The following is a 19,621-nucleotide window of genomic DNA, read 5'->3' on the forward strand; positions in this document are numbered from 1 at the left end:
GGATAACCCTAAACTGAGTACTCACGATGGTCCTAAGAACATCCACTTAGAGAGAATGGTGAAAGATGACTGGTGTGAAGAACTTCACTCTTAGATCTTTCCATATATTTACAGATCTGACGCCGAGAGTACGGCTGTCCACCTGGAAGCTCTGAACAAGCTGGCATTGGCATTGCAGGAGAGAAAACACACCATCGAGGACCTCAAAGAGCAAAAAAAGAAGATGATAGAGCATCTGAACTTAGATGACAAAGAACTGGTCAAAGAACAGACGAGTCACTTTGAACAGCGCTGGTTTCAGCTCGAGGACCTTGTTAAGAGGAAAATCCAAGTGTCTGTCACCAACTTGGAGGAGCTGAACGTGGTGCAGTCTCGATTCCAGGAGCTAATGGAGTGGGCAGAAGAGCAGCAGCCCAACATTGCTGAGGCCCTGAAGCAGAGCCCCCCTCCCGACATGGCTCAGAACCTCCTCATGGATCACCTGGCCATCTGCAGCGAGCTGGAGGCCAAACAGATGCTCCTGAAATCGCTCACCAAGGACGCCGACCGGGTGATGTCTGATCTTGGCCTCAACGAGCGGAAGGTGATCCAGAAGGCACTTTCAGATGCACAGAAACACGTGAATTGTCTGAGCGACCTAGTAGGCCAGCGAAGAAAGTACTTGAACAAGGCCTTGTCTGAGAAAACCCAGTTTCTCATGGCAGTGTTCCAGGCCACCAGCCAAATTCAGCAACACGAGCGGAAGATCATGTTCCGTGAACACATCTGCCTGTTACCGGATGACGTGAGCAAACAAGTGAAAACATGCAAGAGCGCACAAGCCAGCCTCAAAACCTACCAGAACGAAGTCACTGGACTTTGGGCCCAGGGTCGCGAATTAATGAAAGGAGTCACAGAGCAGGAAAAGGGCGAGGTACTGGGTAAGCTCCAGGAATTGCAGAGTGTCTATGACAATGTTTTGCAAAAATGTGGTCATCGGTTACAAGAACTGGAGAAGAATTTAGTTTCAAGGAAGCATTTTAAGGAGGATTTTGATAAAGCTTGTCACTGGCTAAAACAAGCAGATATTGTTACATTTCCTGAAATCAATCTCATGAACGAGAGCACAGAGCTTCATTCACAACTGGACAAATACCAACATATTCTTGAACAATCTCCCGAATATGAAAATCTTCTACTTATACTCCAGAGAACCGGGCAGGCCATGTTACCATCGCTGAATGAAGTCGATCATTCCTACCTGAGCGAAAAGCTTCATGCTCTGCCCCAACAATTTAACGTCATCGTTGCCTTGGCTAAAGACAAGTTCTATAAAGTCCAAGAAGCAATTCTGGCTCGGAAAGAATACGCTTCCCTGATAGAGTTGACCGCCCAGTCTCTGAGTGAGCTGGAAGATCAGTTCTTGAAGATGAGGAAAGTTCCCACCAACCTGGCCTCTGAAGAGTGTCTGTCTCTTCAGGAGGGCTGCAAAGTCCTGCTGGGCGAGGTGGCAGCCCTTGGGGAGGCGCTGGATGAACTGAACCAGAAGAAAGAGAGTTTCCGTAGCACAGGTCAGCCCTGGCAGCCAGACAAGATGCTGGACCTGGTGGCCGTGTATCACAGGCTGAAGCGACAAACAGAACAGAGGGTCAGCTTATTGGAAGACGCCACGAGCGCTTACCAAGAACACGAAAAGATGTGCCAACAGCTGGAGAGACAGCTGCAGGCTGTGAAAACAGAGCAGACCAAAGTGAATGAGGAGACGTTGCCTGCAGAGGAGAAGCTCAAAACGTACCACTCGTTGGCAGGAAGCCTGCAGGACTCAGGGATCCTGCTGAAGCGAGTGGCCTTGCATCTGGAGGACCTGGTTCCACAGCTGGATCCCTTGGCCTATGAGAGAGCCAAGCAGCAGATCCAGTCGTGGCAAGAGGAGCTGAAACTCCTGACCACTGGCATTGGTGAAATGGTGGCAGAGTGTGAGAGCCGAATGGTGCAGAGCATCGACTTTCAGACAGAGATGAGCCGCTCCCTGGACTGGCTGCGCAGGGTGAAGGCCGAGCTCACTGGGCCCGTGTGCCTGGACCTCAGCCTCCAGGACATCCAGGAGGAAATCCGAAAGATCCAGATCCACCAGGAAGAGGTGCAGTCCAGCCTGAGAATCATGAGGGCCCTGAGTAGCAAGGAGAAGGAGAAGTTCACCAAGGCCAAGGAACTGATCACAGCTGACCTGGAGCACACCCTGGCGGAGCTCGCGGAGCTGGACGGAGACGTACAGGAAGCCCTGCGCACCCGGCAGGTAGGAGGACGCCGCATGCTGCTCCTTTGTAAACTGGTGTGAGAAGCGTCTTTTTCAGTTGGTTTGTTAGTCAACATTGCTCCCTTCGATATTGCTTTCTCGATACTACAGAGAATCATCTTTAAAAGTGACTTGAAAGGATGTTTTTATTGCTTATGTCCATGCTTTTCATGTCATAGGGTTTCCACGTCCACTTCCCTTTGATTATATGAGTGTAACACCTCAGTGATCTCTCACCTTTAGGAGTAAGAATAAATGGTTCTAATAATAGAGTTCACAGCAGATTCAACCAACCTCAGACAGCAAATATTTTTTAAAAATTCTGAACATGTTAGACTTTTTTCCTTATAGTCGTTCTCTAAACAACTATAAGGAAACATGATCACAATTCATGATCACAATTCACATGGTATTCACATGGTATCATGTATTATAAGCCATCCAGAGGTGATTTAATGTATATGGGAGAATGTGCACAGGTTATGTGCAAATGTTATGCCGTTTTATGAGACTTGAGCAATTGCAGATTTTGATATCTGCAGATGTTCTGGAACTAATCCCCCATAGAGACCAGGGTAAACCATATTAGGACATAGACAAAATTAATTAAGAGCGAATAGTGAACAATGCCCTTTTTAAAAATTTTTTATTTGAATTTTTTAAAAAATAAATGAAAGTGGAATGCATTGCAATTCTTGTTACACATAAACATCACAATTTTTCATATCTCTGGTTATATATAAAGTGTGTTCACATCAATTCGTGTCTCCATACATGTACTTTGGATAATGATGTCCATCACATTCCACCATCCTTGCTAACCCCCAGCCCCCTCCCTCCCTTTCCCACCCCACTGCCCTATCTAGAGTTCATCTATTCCTCCCATGACCCCCTCCCTACCCCACTATTAATCAGTCTCCTTATATCAGAGAAAACATTTGGCATTTGTTTTTTGGGGGATTGGCTAACTTCACTTAGCATTATCTTCTCCAACACCATCCATTTACCTGCAAATGCCATGATTTTATTCTCTTTTATTGCTGAGTAATATTCCATTGTATATATATGCCACATTTTTTATCCATTCATCTATTGAAGGGCATCTAGATTGGTTCCACAGCTATTGTGAATTGTGCTGCTGTAAACATTGATGTGGCTGTGTCCCTGGTATGCTGTTTTTAAGTACTTTGAGTATAGACAGAGGAAAGGGATAGCTGGGTCAAATGGTGGATCCATTCCCAATTTTCCAAGGAATCTCCATACTGTTTTCCATATTGGCTGCACCAGTTTGCAGTCCCACCAGCGATGTATGAATGTACCTTTTTCCCCACATCCTCACCAACAGTTATTATTGTTTATCTTCATAATAGCTGCCATTCTGACTGGAGTGAGATGATATCTTAGAGTAGTTTTGATTTGCATTTCTCTAATTTCTAGAGATGATGAACATTTTTCATATATTTGTTGATTGATTGTATATCCTCTTCTGAAGTGTCTGTTGAGGTCCTTGTACTTGTTCAGGTCCTTGGGCCCATTTATTGATTGGGTTATTTGTTTTTTTGGTGCTTAGCTTTTTGAGTTCTTTATATACTCTAGAGATTAGTGCTCTATCTGGTGTGTGAGTGTTAAAAATTTTCTCCCAAGCTGTAGGCTCTCTATTCACCTAAGTGATTGTTTGTTTTGCTGAGAAGAATCTTTTTAGTTTGAATCCCATTTATTGATTCTTGGTTTTAATTCTTGTGCCATAGGAGTCTTATTAAGGAAGTTGGGGCCTAATCCCTCATGGTGGATATTAGGGCCTATTTTTTCTTCTATTAGACTCAGGGTCTCTGATTTAATTCCTAGGTCCTTGATCCATTTTGAGTTGAGTTTTGTGCATGATGAGAGATAGGAGTTTAATTTCATTTCGTTGCATATGAATTTCCAGTTTTCCCAGCACCATTTGTTGAATAGGCTATCTTTTCTCCAGTGCATGTTTTTGGCACCTTTGTCTAATATAAGATAAGTATAATTTTGTGGGTTAGTCACCGTGTCCTCTATTCTGTACCATTGGTCTACCAGTCTGTTTTGGTGCCAGTACCATGCTGTTCTTGTTACTATTGCTCTGTAGTATAGTTTAAGTTCTGGTATAATGATGCCACCTGCTTCACTCTTCCTAATAAGAATTGCTTTAACTATTCTGCTTCTCTTATTTTTTCCAGATGAATTTCATGATTGCTTTTTCTATTTCTATGAGGAATGCCATTGGGATTTTAAACAATGTGAAACCTGGCATTTCTAAAATGGTGCTGGTTGGAGAATCTCTAAATAGGGAGGGGCAGGTGGATGATGGTGTGGCCCTGGCCATGATGCTGAGGCTGGTTTTTCTGTGTGGTGTCCTATTAGTTGACCTCTGTATCCCTTCCTCAGGGAAGAGTGCTTCCCTTCCCTGTACCACAGATGAAGCAAGGCTAGAGTATCCATTAATGGCTAGACTCAGTGGCAAGGAATAGCCTGTATGGACCTTCCCGGGTTGGCCTCCTAACCCAGCTTGCTCTGGGCCTGGCAGGTTCTGTGCATTTGGGACTAAGAAGAGACATAATAGTCCCCAGAGCATTACTTTCTTTAATCCCCTGCCATTTTTTCCCTCCCATATCTGTCTTCAACCCCTCAGATTCTAGATTTCAACCAAACACTTAGGTAAAAGACAACTTTCTTCAGGATAATATAGAATTGCAAATATAATATGTGCAAATGTTATGCCATTTTATGAGACTTGAGCAAGTGCAGATTTTAGTAGCCATAGCCTTGGAGTAATGCAGCCTTGGGTATTAATTGCAGCTATTTGATTGGGGCAAATTAACTACTCCTTTAAGTTTCATTTTTCTTTCTGTGGAAGAGGAATAATAATTTCCCCTTGTTAGTTGAATCTTCCTGCATAGTTCCTTATGGGAGGTAGCCCCTGAGGAATTTTAGCTATCAGTTACCTTTATTTTCCACATAATTAGGGTTGACACTTTAAATAGTCAAACTTCTATCTTAATATTGGGCTATAATCAACATAAACTTCATCAGGTAAAATTCTAACTTCTTTAGCCTAAGTCCATTTAGGTTTATTTATACTTTTACCTTTCATATAATTCAAAACCATTGTTAAACATTTTTTTAAAATTTCCCTATAGTTAGAGACAGACCTAGAGTGAAGGCTTAGAACTGAAGTTTTCATTCTTGAAAAACTTCTGTCATATAAGCTTGCTTCTTTTATTGGTGATTTTTGAACCAAAATCTTAAAACTATTAAGATGTCTCTACTTCTGCCATCCTGTCTTACTTATTGCCTTGGCCGAGGCCACTGAAGTTCATGCTCTCAGGAGCATTTCCAGTCCCCACTGCTAAATCTCTGCTCTGCCTACCTGTGCTTTCCTGACTTGATACTAATCATCCTCGCACTTTCTCTACCTCTTCTCTGTATTTGCTTACACAGCATGGCTTTTGGGTCCATTTATTAATGACTGGTCAGTGTTTCCTTTCTGTCTGGCTTTGAAAGGACCATGCTTCCAGACTTATACTTTTCTATTTTAGTTTCTATTCAAGACTCAATTCCAGACATAGCTATTTGGTCTGGTGAATGCCAGTTTGGAAGTTTGGTGGCATTGCACCTTTAACCAACTGAGACCTAACTGCACCTTGCTGAACATTCAGTCTGCCACCTGATACTAAGCAGTGTATATTTTCTTTAGAAAGCAAGGGAAATATTAGAACTAGCTGAGATACCAACAAACATTTCTCTTCCATTCACTTTTTTTATTTTAACTGCAGTGATAAAATTATAACAAGAATAGCAGAAGGCAAAATAAAAAATAATAATGGATTGCACTATAAAAAAAATTCCACCGATTAATCAAGTCATTTATTCACATGTTTACAGACTGAGGACTAGAAAATAAATGGGAAAATGAAACTATTTCCTGCAAACATGTTGTAACTGGGAGTTGATTCTATTTGTGCTTACTGTTTTTCAGGCTACCTTGACTGAAATATACAGTCAGTGTCAAAGGTATTATCAAGTATTCCAAGCAGCTAATGACTGGCTTGAGGATGCCCAAGAAATGTTACAGCTGGTAGGCAATGGCTTAGATGTGGAGAGCGCAGAGGAGAATCTCAAGAGCCACCTGGAGTTTTTCAGCACAGAGGATCAATTCCACAGTAATCTGGAGGAGCTCCAAGGCCTGGTGGCCAAGCTGGACCCACTGATCCAGCCCACTGGCAAAGAAGATCTGGCACAGAAGATGGCTTCCCTGGAGGAGAGGAGCCAGAGGACCATCCAGGGCTCACATGCCCAGTTAGACCTCTTGCAGAGGTATTTAGAGTGGTTTTATACCGTATATTTTGACGAAGTGAATTTTCACACAGAAAATAGTAATACACTATTGACACACATTAGTGTGTACATTTATTCTTCTCTCTTAAGTATCCTTAGCCATATTGACACCAGAGCTCTGCATAGGAATGTGTGATTTCACATTGCTTATTGATTTCTGTTGAAATCTTTCAAGATGTACAGTTCAATGGCAAGATTATCAGAAAACAAAGGAAGAGGTTATTGAATTGATGAATGATGCAGAAAAGAAATTGTCTGGGTTTTCTTTGTTGAAGACTTCTTCCAGTCATGCAGCAGAAGAAAAACTGTCGGAACACAAGGTCAGCATCTTGGTGGATTTTTTTTAATACATCTTTCAATAATATTTACAATGAGTTTTTGTTTGTTTGCTTGTTGTTTGTTTTATTGGTGCTGAGGATTGAACCCAGGTCCTTGTGCATGTGAGGCAAATACTCTATTGAATGAGCCATGTCCTCAGTCCCTTATAATGAGTTTTTTGACCCCTGATGATTCCAGATTGTTAAATCTTTTTTTTAATTGAGTTCCTTAAATATAATAAAGAGACAACCTTATTCCATAGAATTTTTAAGCTAATAAAATGTTGCCAATATTTTTGGATTTTCGTTCCAAGTGCATAGTTAGGATTTATGAAGAATTCAGAGCAATTTGCTTCTGATAAGATGTGGTGCTTAATAAATGTCACTAAATAACTTCCTATGGATAACTTAGGATAATTCAAACAAACTTTAGAAAATCATAACTGAGCCTTTCACATCTAGAGCAGCGATGTAAGGAAGACTGTAGCATACTAAAATATCCCATTCAATTTGCTTATGTTTCTGTTGCTTTTGAAAAATGGGAGAAATGTCATTTCAAGTAGCAAAAAGAATTTTTTACTCAATAAATAAATAATACTTATCTCTTAAAATATCCAAGTCTATCTCAGTCGAAAATATAAATAAAAAGTAAGGGCTATTAGAGGAAAATAAAGTTAAGCGAAACATATCTATCTGCATGTAATTTTTTAAATTTCACCCAAATCCATAGAACTTAAAAAATTATGCTCTCCCCCATTGATGTCTTTTTCTCTCACCTGCTTCCCCAGGCTTTAAAGTCAGAAGTTAACTCTTTCCGGGAGAAAATTGTGGCCCTAGAGGAGAAAGCATCCCAACTGGAGAAAATTGGAAATGAGGCAAGCAAGGCCACCCTGAGCAGGTCAATGACCACTGTCTGGCAGCGGTGGACCCGCCTTCGTGCTGTGGCCCAGGATCAGGAGAAGATTCTGGAAGATGCAGTGGAGGAGTGGAGGGGCTTGAATGATAAGGTAATTTTCATTATTGATGGGTTCAAGTTAGTATTTTCCTTACCACTTGGAGTGTATTTTGGAAAACAGTATTTTGCTCCTTTTTGAAATAGACATTATGGAAGTAAAAAGTCGTTTTTGTATGTGTCTTTTTCAGTGATGTGAAAACTAAATTGTGAAACAAAACACATTGTTCAATATGCAATGTAATCCCAAGTCAGGGTCAAATTATTTCAATTAGTCAAGAAGCAATTACGGTTTGAAAGGAGGCCTTGAAAAAATACTTTTAAAATACCTTATCTCTGTCATAAAAATCATCAAGAAGTCAACTCATACACCAAATCCTATATTTAATGTCTTCCATCTTTTACGCAGGGGTCAGTGTTTTAGCCTTTTTTTTTCTTTAAATAACTCAAAGTACCCATTCACATTAATTTAAATATTGGAAAATTTTTTCATGTGTTTGGATTGTTTAAAATAAACTTCTTTCTATATTTTATATAGTCTCTGTTCCTGATCTGATTTTGAGATTAAAAATTTACTCGCAGAATTAAAGAGGTGGCTTTTCTCTCACGTTAAGAAGATTGTTCTGGTTTTAATTTTCTGAAATTTAAAGTTCATGTTATTATCTTTAATGTGTTCTGATGTATTAGTGTCAAATGTGGCATTTATTGAAATTACCCTATTTTTTTCAGTTTATTTTTGAACTTTATAATATGTACATTTGTCATTAGGTTAAGAAAGCCACTGAAATGATTGATCAGCTGCAAGATAAAATGCCTGGAAGTTCAGCAGAGAAAGTTTCAAAAGCAGAACTCTTGGCCCTTCTCGAACACCATGATACATGTGCATTGGAGTTGGAACAGCAGCAACTGGCCTTGGGCACACTACAGCAGCGGGCACTGAGCATGCTCCAGGATGTAGCCATCCCCAGCCCTGGAGAAGAGCCACCCATCCTGCAAGAGATCACAGCAATGCAAGATCGGTGCCTCAGGTAATTACAAACCTGCTCTCATTCTCTGTTACTATATTTGGCCTTGACCCAAAGGGTCATCTGGGGTACCTGGGTATGGATGGGAGTCAATGCCACAGTCAAGATGTGGGGATCTGTTCCCATTATCTCTGTATTTCAATATTCTATCTGGCAAATGCATTTCTGATCATACTTAAAAATCCAATGGTGAACCAAACAGGCTCATTGCCTATTTTCATGCAGTTTGCAGCCAGATAATGGAGATGAATGAAAGGAGCCATTTCAGGAAACTATGAAAAGTCTGCTAAGGGAGTAGAAAGCCCAGGCAGCTACTTTCAGAGAGAGTGCTGAGCAGACTTTCTTCTAACACTCAAGACTAAGTGGTCCTGAGCTAGTCATGAGATGGGGATGATAAGTAAGAAAGCTTGGAAGGACACACACACAGTCAAGGAGCTCTTTGGGTGGTGTAGAGAGGATGGGGTGATTTAGGAGAAATAAAGCTTGACAGCTAAACAGCTGAGAGCTATTTAGAACTTGGATTTGATGAAGTTTGACAGCTCCTTGACTGTATAGGGTGACAGGGAGTTAGGAGCTATGATGACACCAAAGTCCAAATATCTAATAGCCATTTGCTGCAGTGAGTTTAGGAGAAAGTTAATCTTGATGATATGTAACCAGCCTGATTCAATCTTGGGCCAGGAGAAAACATGTCATTAAATAATTTAATTCCCATATTAACTAATATTATCTCATATATATACCTCTTTAAGTCATGGATGAAGTCAGGGTGATCTGACACCACTTATTGAAAATTTTTTTTTACTAAATTTATATTAACTCAAAGAATTCAAATGTGGCATTATTAATGTCAATACCTGTGAAATGTTCAAAGCATGATTCTTTCCATAAAGGCTATTTCTAACAGCCACAAATATCCACTATGCACTACTTTTAAATGCTGACAATTCTGTTCCATTTGAGCAGATTTCCAAGGGGGTACATAGTCCAAGAATCTCCAACTGCTCTAGCTAGGGAAGTTGGTTGCCGTTCAGTGCAGGGGAGAAAGTCAACTCAAGTTTCCCAGGAATAGATTACTCACTTCAGATAATACACTTTCTTCTGTCCTATGTGAACTTAAGTTCTACTGAGCATTATCTGACAGTTTCGGGGAAGTGTACTTGCAGAAAAGAGACAAGGTTTCTCTCTCTCTCTCTCTCTCTCTCTCTTTGATAAAATGATATCATATATGAGGTGGTTCCCTTCATAATCCACTTCTTCTTCCTTCCCCGATGTTTCTGAAGCATGCAGGAGAAAGTGAAGAATAACGGAAAACTGGTAAAGCAGGAGCTGCAGGATAGAGATGCAGTGGAAACTCAAATAAATTCTGTGAAATCCTGGGTTCAAGAAACGAAAGAATATTTAGGGAATCCAACAATAGAAGTTGATGCTCAGCTGGAAGAACTGCAGGTAGAGAAATCTGCTCATTCTGTATACTCTTCATTCTAAAAGACAGTTGGCCTCATTTTAATTAGACACCCTCGCTTACATATAATAAAATAGAGAATTTAAAACTTACGACAGGAATTATATGAAAGGCCATTAGTATGACTTCACTGGATTTTTTTTTTGCTTGTCTTGTAAAAGGAAACAAAATTCAAATTCAGAGATTAAAAGAAAGTTTTTTTCTTATTTTTTAATATATTTTTTAAATTGTAGATGGACACAATATCTTTATTTTATTTATTAATTTTATGTGGTGCTGAGGATCAAACCCAGTGACTCACACATGCTAGGCAAGTGCTCAACCACTGAGCTACAACCCCAGCCCAGTTTTTTTTTTTTTTCTTTTCTTTAAGGAAAGCTTGATTTTCTTTCTCTAGTTCTAAGCTTAATCATATTCTATTGGTGAGCAATAGAGAGCCTTGTCTCTATACCCATAATGATAACATCTTTACCAGACTCCCAGAAATTTCTTATTTCAATCTTTTATTCAGACCCTCTTGACAGAAGCCACAAATCACAGGCAGAATATTGAGAAAATGGCTGAAGAACAGAAGGAGAAGTACTTGGGTCTTTACACAATCCTGCCTTCTGAAATCTCTCTGCAGTTAGCTGAAGTCGCACTGGACCTAAAGATCTATGAGCAGGTACATTTGCCATCAAGGAAGAGGGGCTTTCTATTCTTCTATGGGTCAGTCCTTTTGTATGAGAGTTAATGATTTTCTTAGAAACAGAATTAAATAATAGATTACTATACAACAATAATACCAAATTAGAAGTCTTACTCACAGGCAAGAACCACATTAGATGATCATAAATATGAATAACAATGTTACACTATTAAAGAAAATTTATCTGCCTCCCCTCAGTTTTGAAACAATGCTTAAAAAACAAAAAAATAAGGTGTACTACATGTGTTTAAAAGTATTTATTGAATACCTCCAGTGTGCCAGGAACTCTTTAGTTGTAGATTTAGTTCAGCAAGATGTAGGTAAAGACATTTGAAGGAAGAAACAATCAAGGTTAAAAAAAAAAAGAAAAAAGGAAAAGAAAATGGAGCGCATGCTGGTGGATGTGTGCTGTAAGAGGAGGGGCTTCAGTTTGGTCCTAACTTCCAAACAATTGAGGAAAGAATGGCAAGACACATCCATGTGTACAAATTTTAAAATAATTTTTTTACAAAGAAAGACATAGTCTTTTCTGGTACTGAGACCAAAGGGAGGTTTCTATCTTTGGTCTCACAAAGAGCACACTCTTTCATGTCATGGAAAGTGCCTCATGTAACGTTTGTGTGAAAATAAAATGGATTTTTAAGAGTGTCTTAATGATTGAATACTAAAGTCACTAAGGTTTAGTTGAAACCATTCTCTGTGAAACAGAAAGAAAATATACAGTAAATCTAAACTGCTGCAAGAAGTGAAAATACACAGCACAAAATTCAATCTTAAGAGGCAGAGTATTTTAAAAATCTCACCAAAATCCAATGCTACTGCATCATGATTTTGATCTACACTAATACATACTATTTTCTATTTGAATATTTATTTGGCCTATTGGATTTCTTAGACATTGGAAGGTCTATTGGGAAAGATGACTTGGCTAGTTCGTATCTTTTTAAAATATTCAAATTTTTCCTTTCCTCTGGCTCCATTTATCTATAATAGTTATTAATATACCTTCCTGATACTTCATCACTCAAATAAAAACTAAGTATGCTAACATGTACTCTTTAGGTGATATGTTTCTTCTCTAAAAAACAGGTTTTATTAAGGCCTTTTATGTGGGAGACGTTCTCCTTTTTACCATCTTCTTTTCAGTGTTTTATTCTAAGCAAATATAGAATTTTTTTTTTTATCAAATCCAATGAGATCCATTAGAAATTTGTAATGTTAATTTGTCTCTTCACCTTCCTTTCCTTTGAACATACCTTTATACTACACTATGTGGATATAATTGGGAAGTTAAGAAAAGAGATCATTACCAGAACCTTCTGAAACAAATTTGTTATTTTGAAACAAATCTCTGTGCCTCCCCCTATTCAGAAAGGTTTTTCTATTTTATAAAGAAAAATACTTAGAGAAGGTTGTGGGCCCAAAGTACCAAAGTTAGTAAGTGGATTAGATATGATTCAGCAGTCCACACAGCCATCCATAATGAGTGTTTTGCAAATATTTAGTCAATGAATCACAGTACACGCATTGATTATCTTCTTGCTGCAACAGCAGGAGTGTAGTAAATGCAAGAAGATAGTGGGAAGTGTGGTCTACTTGAAATCCAGGGGAGCTTGCAACTAACTGCTTTGACCAAGTGTGTCTAGGTCAGAGTAGCACTATCCACCTGAAATGTCCCTAGTCAACATCATTTGAGAATTTTAGTATCTATTATTACATTTTAACTATGGTTAGTTTTGCTGTTCTCATTGGTTACTTAGATCCAAAACAAAGTGAAAGAAGTTGAACAGAGTAAGGCCATGAGCCAGGAATATGGCCGGCAAATTCAGAAGATAGCCAAGGATCTCACAACTATTCTAACGAAGTTGAAAGCAAAAACTGAAAATTTAGCTCAAGCTAAAGCTGACCAAAAGGTAAGGAGGAAGGAGAAGCGGAAATATAAAGGGTTCTACTGAATAAATTAAATAGATTTTTGGAGCCAGTTTTATTTGTCAATATGGAAAAAAATTCAATAAACTTCACTAAAACCTAATAGTAAAAGTAAGTAGTAAAGATATTTTATACATGTAATAACACAAATCTACTTACATAATTTATCTCTGTAATTGGGCTTATTAATAAGTAAACACACGTGTGTTTATGAGAGAGAAGGTTACCAAAGATTAAATGACAATTTAGGAATACAGGTTTGCAAATTCCAAAGCGAATTAACTATTTTCGGTAGTCGATTCTGTGTCTGCACCTTGTTGATGAGTTAAGTCACTCCAATCCATTTGGGTGGGGCAGAAGGAAAATGTTATCCCTCTCACTCAGGAAATAAACACCAGGATTACAACATATCCTGATCCACCTTCCCCACCCAAGAAACAGAAAAGAGTAGATTGCAGTCGAATTATTACTTATAATATTTGGCTTTAAAAAATATTTAAAATATTCTTCTGATCTTAAAAATTCTTAAGAATCTTATTTTCTCTATCTAATAATCTTTCATTTTGATTTCATTGAGGTGCTGGGAGAGGAACTGGATGGCTGTAATTTGAAGTTAGTTGAATTAGATGCAGCAGTACAGAAGTTCTCGGAACAGAACAGCCAACTGGGCAAGCCATTGGTCAACAAGATAGGAAAGCTGACTGACCTCCACCAGCAGACCCTCAGGCAGGCTGAAAGTCGGTTCTCCAAGCTCAACCAGGTATGTTTTCCAAGCCATTAATTGAAATGCTCTAAGACAGAAACTTTGGTCATCTGCCTTTCTCTTTGAAAATAAATGAAAAGGTAATATTGGCAAGGATGCAAGATGAAGTTTATTTCATACCATGCCTGTGTTCCAAGGTTTTATAGGTGAACCCATGTTTAGTTCATATCAAACCATATTTTACATTCACTGTCACAGGTAGTCATATAAATGAATTTTGGGGGCAAATATTTTGCAAATTGGAGAAATACTTAACAAAATGAATACATTATCCATTAGCAAGTTTTATAAAGTTAGTTTGGGACAAAATTCATTGATCTTAAAATATATATAATATATTTATAATAAAATATATGTAATATATATAATATATTCACTTATTGTGTGTGTTCACTTTTTCTTAATAGAGTCAGATAGCATATCCATTTAATTTCTTGATGGTAGATTGTACTTCTGCAAATCAATTAAGCATTATTTCTATAATCAGGGTCAGGTTAAAAACAGGAGTTGGTACCGAATGAATTGTAATATTGGGGTTTAGCATGCTGTCATTCCCATCTGTCACCTCCTTATACAGTGAGATGTGGAAAAGGGATAGAAATGATCTAGAACAGGTGAGATGAGGATGGAGAATAAGGAAAAGAAAAAACATCCCAACATATGAAGGACTTAGATTGTATCCCGAGGACTCTGGGAAATCTTTGACAGATTTTTTTTACAGGAAAGTGATTTTTCATGATTCCCTTAAAAGTGATATTTCATGATCCCTTTCAGTCTCACAGAAAAAAAAAAAAAGTTAACCTCCAGGGCTGTTGTATCCAAAGAGACAGATCAAAGGTTGATGTCTAGCTCAAAAGGTGAGTTTACATTTGTTATCTGGATGTTAATGATTTTTCAGGCCGCATCACATTTAGAAGAATACAATGAAATGCTTGAATTAATTTTGAAATGGATTGAGAAAGCTAAAGACTTGGTACATGGAAATATTGCATGGAATTCTGCAAGTCAGCTTCGGGAACAGTACATTTTGCATCAGGTAACTTTAGGAAAAAGTTTTCAAATAGTAATAAAGAGCAATCTGACTTAACTAGCAAGATTGGCATGAAATATAGAGAGCTGTGATATAAAATTATGGTAGGTACCAGATAAAGAATGACAAGTGTTCAGGTTTGACAGAAAGTAGCGACCTGTGAGATTTCATTAGACTGTATAAGTAAATATTCTCTGTTTTCCCAAGATTTCCCTTTCCCCAAGACCGAAAACAATCAGCCTTAAAGAATTCCTTTTTTGCAGCTTCTTTGAAAAAATTATATGCAGGGAAATTCTTCCTCATGAAGAGATTGAGTGGAGTATGGAAAGATTATAAATGCCATAGTCAAACTGAGGGGGAACCAAGCTCTGCTGTTTGGGACTGTGTGATTATTTTGAGCAAAATACTTTGCCTCTGTTAATTCTGTCTTTTCACCTACACTGTGGGGATGTAGATAATATTCATATGTCAGACTTGAGGACCAAATGGTTTAGCATACCTGCCAGCACCTGGTCCTCAACCTGGCTGTACAGGTGTCTGTAGGAGTTTTCACACCTTCTTCCTCTCACCCTCTGCCAAGTCTCAGTCATCTGACTTTCCTCAGGAGTCAAGGTCAGCTGGAAACAAATCATGAGTCTAATCACATGGCCGTATTACTTCATTTCCTCTCAAGTTATGTGACAAAAATATTCCTTCTCTTTTGGTGTTATTATTCAGGAAATGACTTCATCCTTAGGCTTGAGTTAGATATAGATACCTACTAGGTTAACAATCTTGCAATAAAATATAGACTAACCGAGGTTACACAGATATCCTCAAGAATTCTAGAATTTCTCTTGTGTCTTTTAAATTAGTCTCCTTTTGTTTTCCATTTGTCATTTGTCATTTACTGGAATGCTTTATCAGGTCCTATTTTTTTCCCTGTGTTCACAATCTTGCTTCTCAATCTTACACTCTCCTCCCAAGCTGTCCTCCTTAACTACATCATTGTTCTGTAAGATATGCTTAGATGTTAACAGATAAGACTTAAATTACAATTCAGTCATTAACCATGAAAATACATGCTAAGCACAGTGTAAGTAGCTGTAATTCCAGCTCCTAATGAGTCTGAGACAGGAGGTTCAGAAACTGAAGGCCAGCCTTGGCAATTAATCAAGACCATGTCTCAAAGTAAAATAAAAAGTGCTAGACATGTAGCTCAGTGATAGAGAACTTGCCTAGCAAGTGCCAGGACTTGGGTTCAATCCCCAGCAATGAAAGCCAAAAAAAATATATATATATATATTCAAATTCTTCAGAAATCTAGAAATGCAAGTTTAAGCAGAAAAGAAGGGAGAGAATTTTAATTAACAGTATTTTTTCAAAGTTTATACTTAAGGAAGTAAGAGCTTTCAAACACTGTTGGTAATCTGGTAAAAATCATTTTGAAAACAATTAGTAAAATATATGATGATCACCCAAAATGTCTGACCTACTGATTAGGTCAGAGTAGTGACATTTATTCTTGGACTTATTATTATTACTAAGGCTGGAATCCAAAATGTAGAAAATTTTTGTGCAGTATTAATAACTGTAATGGAATCTAAAGAGCACTTAACTGTCAAACAACATTTCTGAATAAACATTTGCATACAATGTAATATAATGCAATCTTTGAAGAGATCATGAGTTTTTTTTTAATTTCCTTCACTCATTCATTCTTTTATTTTTTAATTATTTTATTTTTTAATTCAACAAGGACTCAGAAAGTCCTTTCCCAATCTAAGAATTCTGGTAGGCATTTGAAATACAAAGAACATTCCTGTCCCTCCTCCCATGGAGTTTGTCAGTGAGAGGAGGGGACAGAAGGTAGATCATCACAACTCAGCTTGGTAACTGCAGAGAGGGGACTCAGGGTGCCTGAGGGTCCTGCAGGAGGTGCTCAGGCCAGACTGCCTGGCTGGGCAGGAAATGTTTGAAGTGACACTTGCTGTCCTGAAGACTCCACACCCTGTTTGTGAAATGTGTTTTCCACAGAAACACATTGTCTTGCTCTAATCCCTGCAGTCAGAGTGAAAGGTGCTCTTTTTTTAGTGCAGAAGAACTGGAAAGAAGAGAGATAAGAACAGAGAGATAAGAAAAGCACAGATAATAAAAAGCCTGTTGAGAATTTGGACTCCCTTCTAGTCACTCCCAAGCCTTTGACAGGTTTTCTGTCTGCAAGGGAGGGGTTCAGGCTTGTTGAACCTGTGGAGAACAGTATTGGGTGAAAGGAATGATCGAAAATTATTTCCATGCAATTTCCCTTCTCTCTCCCTTTCCCTCCCACCTCTCATCCTTGTTTAATGTTGGTCTTCTTCTCGTGCTCTTCTTCCCTAGTCTGTTCTTAGTTATTCTCCTTATATCAAAGAAGACATTTGGCATTTGTTTTTTAGGGCTTGGCTAGCTTCGCTTAGCATAATCTGCTCTAATGCCATCCATTTCCCACCAAATTCTATGATTTTGTCCTTTTTTCTCAGCAGAGTAATACTCCATTGTGTATAAATGCCACATTTTTTTTATCCATTCGTCTATTAGGAGACCCTCAGGGTTATACAAAATTACATACAAGAGGAAGTGAGGGGAAAGGGAAAAACAGTACAAGGGGGAGGAATGAATTACAGTAGTGGGGGTAGAGAGAGAAGAGGGGAGGGGAGGGGAGGGGAGGGGGGATAGTAGAGGATAGGAAAGGCAGCAGAATACAACAGACAAGAGTATATCAATATGTAAAGCAATGAAGTGTAACTGATGTGATTCTGCAAGCTGTATACAGGGTAAAATGGGAGTTCATAACCCGCTTGAATCAAAATGTGAAATATGATATATCAAGAACTATGTAATGTTTTGAACAACCAACATTAAAAAAAATAAATAAATAAAAAGAAAAAAAAAAGAAAATTATTGGTACATTGTGATTTTAACTGACTAAAAATACGTAGGCCCACATGGACCAGCAGTTCTCTCTTAACATTATCTCTGGGCTGTGAGATGATAGGATATTTTGTTTTCATCCTTACAGTATCAGTATTTTCCAAGCTTTGTTTTTTAATAATACATATGTCTACATTCATTGTGGGAAGAAAATGTACTTCATTTTTTTTAAATGGAACCTAGCCCTTAACAGTGATACCCCCTCCCCATTCCTGCTGTGACTTCACTTTCTGTACTCATCCACCCCTGTGCCTCCACATATGCTGTTCCCTCAGAGTGAAAGGCCTCTCCCTTCCTCCTTCTTTCAAAACATGCTATCCTTCTGACCTAGATCAAACATCACTCTTCCGTCACTCTTCCATGGGGCCTTCTCCCAACCTTCCAGCAAGTTGCAGCACATCTCACCTGAGGCATCTCTCAACGTTTGGTCTCTCTCACTCTACTTCTCATATATTGCATATTTGTATGCATATATGTATGTGCATGAAATATCCACTTGTACTATTGTTAGTCCCAATAGATGACACCATCCTGGATGATGAGTGCCTCTTGATATTTCAAGTCCACTTTTATCTTGTCTCACTTAACACAGGTGCTCAGAGTTTTCATTTGTAATGTTCTTGTCTTGTTTTCAAGTCTTTGGGCAATATGCATCCAGAATTTATCTGTAGAATATGAACGTTACTGCACAGTAGCTGTGTAGTGAGAAACACACAGTGCTGCCTGCAGGTAGCATAAATTTCCACTTAGTTCTCCTTACTCCTTCCCATACCGCACCATGTCAGTCACTGACCCTCTGCCTGCCTACCTGCCAATGGTCATAAATATTGTCAATTCACTCTAGACCCTGCTAGAAGAGTCTGAAGAAATTTACACTGATCTGGAAGCAATGACGGAAAAATTGCAGTACCTCTCTAGTGTATACTGTACAGAAAAGATGTCTCAGCAAGTGGTGGAACTGGGACGGGAGACTGAGGAGTTGCGGCAGATGATCAAAATTCGAATGCAGAACCTCCAAGATGCAGCCAAGGTAAAAACAAAAAAATAAATAGAAAAAAAAATCTATCACTAAAAAACGGTATTTCCACTGTGGAAAGAGGGTGATGTTGTTTCTTGACTATGATGTTATTTTTAGGAATTTGGTCTGTAAGTGCAATAGACTGGTATTTAAATGGATTTTACCCTCCAGGATATGAAAAAATTTGAAGCAGAGCTGAAAAACTTACAAGCCGCTTTGGAACAAGCCCAGACCACCCTAACTTCTCCAGAAGTTGGGCGTTTGAGTCTCAAGGAACAACTGTCTCATCGACAGGTAAGCAAAAATATTTCAAGGCCAGTGGGCAAGGACCTATATTTTAAAAAGAGCCAGGCAAACTGCTTTCTAAATTCAGTTATGGTCTTAGCACTAGATGCATTATTTGAAAACATACACATTTATAACTTGTGTCTAGAATTCAGTTCTTGTCTTTTGCTTATGCACTAAATGATGGGAACATTAAATTTCTGAACTATGACTTTTCAGCATTTGCTGTCTGAGATGGAGTCACTAAAACCGAAGGTGCAAGCTGTGCAGCTCTGCCAGAGCGCTCTCCGGATCCCCGAGGACGTGGTGGCCAGCCTACCGCTCTGCCAAGCTGCTCTGCGCTTGCAGGAGGAGGCGAGCCGGCTGCAGCACACAGCCATCCAGCAGTGCAACATCATGCAGGCAGGTGCAGCTGTGCCCCCAGGCTCCACGGTGGTGCCCACGCCCACAGAGCCATCACCGATGAGTCATGGGCTGCTTTTCTTAGCATTGTGTGGGTTCAGCCATCCAAACACATCCAGAATGTTAAATTTGACAGACTGTTTTGATTATATAAAACAAGGAGA

At 38.8% G+C, this 19,621-nt stretch overlaps 1 protein-coding gene across 1 annotated transcript in view; it reads left to right on the forward strand.

Annotated features, from left to right (window-relative positions):
* The window catches only part of Syne1 (spectrin repeat containing nuclear envelope protein 1), a 419,401-nt gene that overhangs the window by 245,413 nt on the left and 154,367 nt on the right, over positions 1-19,621 (forward strand). Inside the window, exons 78-90 of the mRNA XM_077802046.1 lie at positions 115-2,275; positions 6,276-6,613; positions 6,810-6,954; positions 7,740-7,958; positions 8,672-8,931; positions 10,212-10,377; positions 10,905-11,057; positions 12,842-12,994; positions 13,588-13,770; positions 14,672-14,809; positions 18,597-18,782; positions 18,942-19,064; positions 19,275-19,457. Of these exons, the coding sequence (XP_077658172.1) occupies positions 115-2,275; positions 6,276-6,613; positions 6,810-6,954; positions 7,740-7,958; positions 8,672-8,931; positions 10,212-10,377; positions 10,905-11,057; positions 12,842-12,994; positions 13,588-13,770; positions 14,672-14,809; positions 18,597-18,782; positions 18,942-19,064; positions 19,275-19,457 (4,408 nt within the window). The remainder of the gene's footprint in view (positions 1-114; positions 2,276-6,275; positions 6,614-6,809; positions 6,955-7,739; positions 7,959-8,671; positions 8,932-10,211; positions 10,378-10,904; positions 11,058-12,841; positions 12,995-13,587; positions 13,771-14,671; positions 14,810-18,596; positions 18,783-18,941; positions 19,065-19,274; positions 19,458-19,621) is intronic.

Source organism: Urocitellus parryii, chromosome 8 (genome assembly GCF_045843805.1).
Source record: "Urocitellus parryii isolate mUroPar1 chromosome 8, mUroPar1.hap1, whole genome shotgun sequence".
NCBI lineage: Eukaryota > Metazoa > Chordata > Mammalia > Rodentia > Sciuridae > Urocitellus > Urocitellus parryii.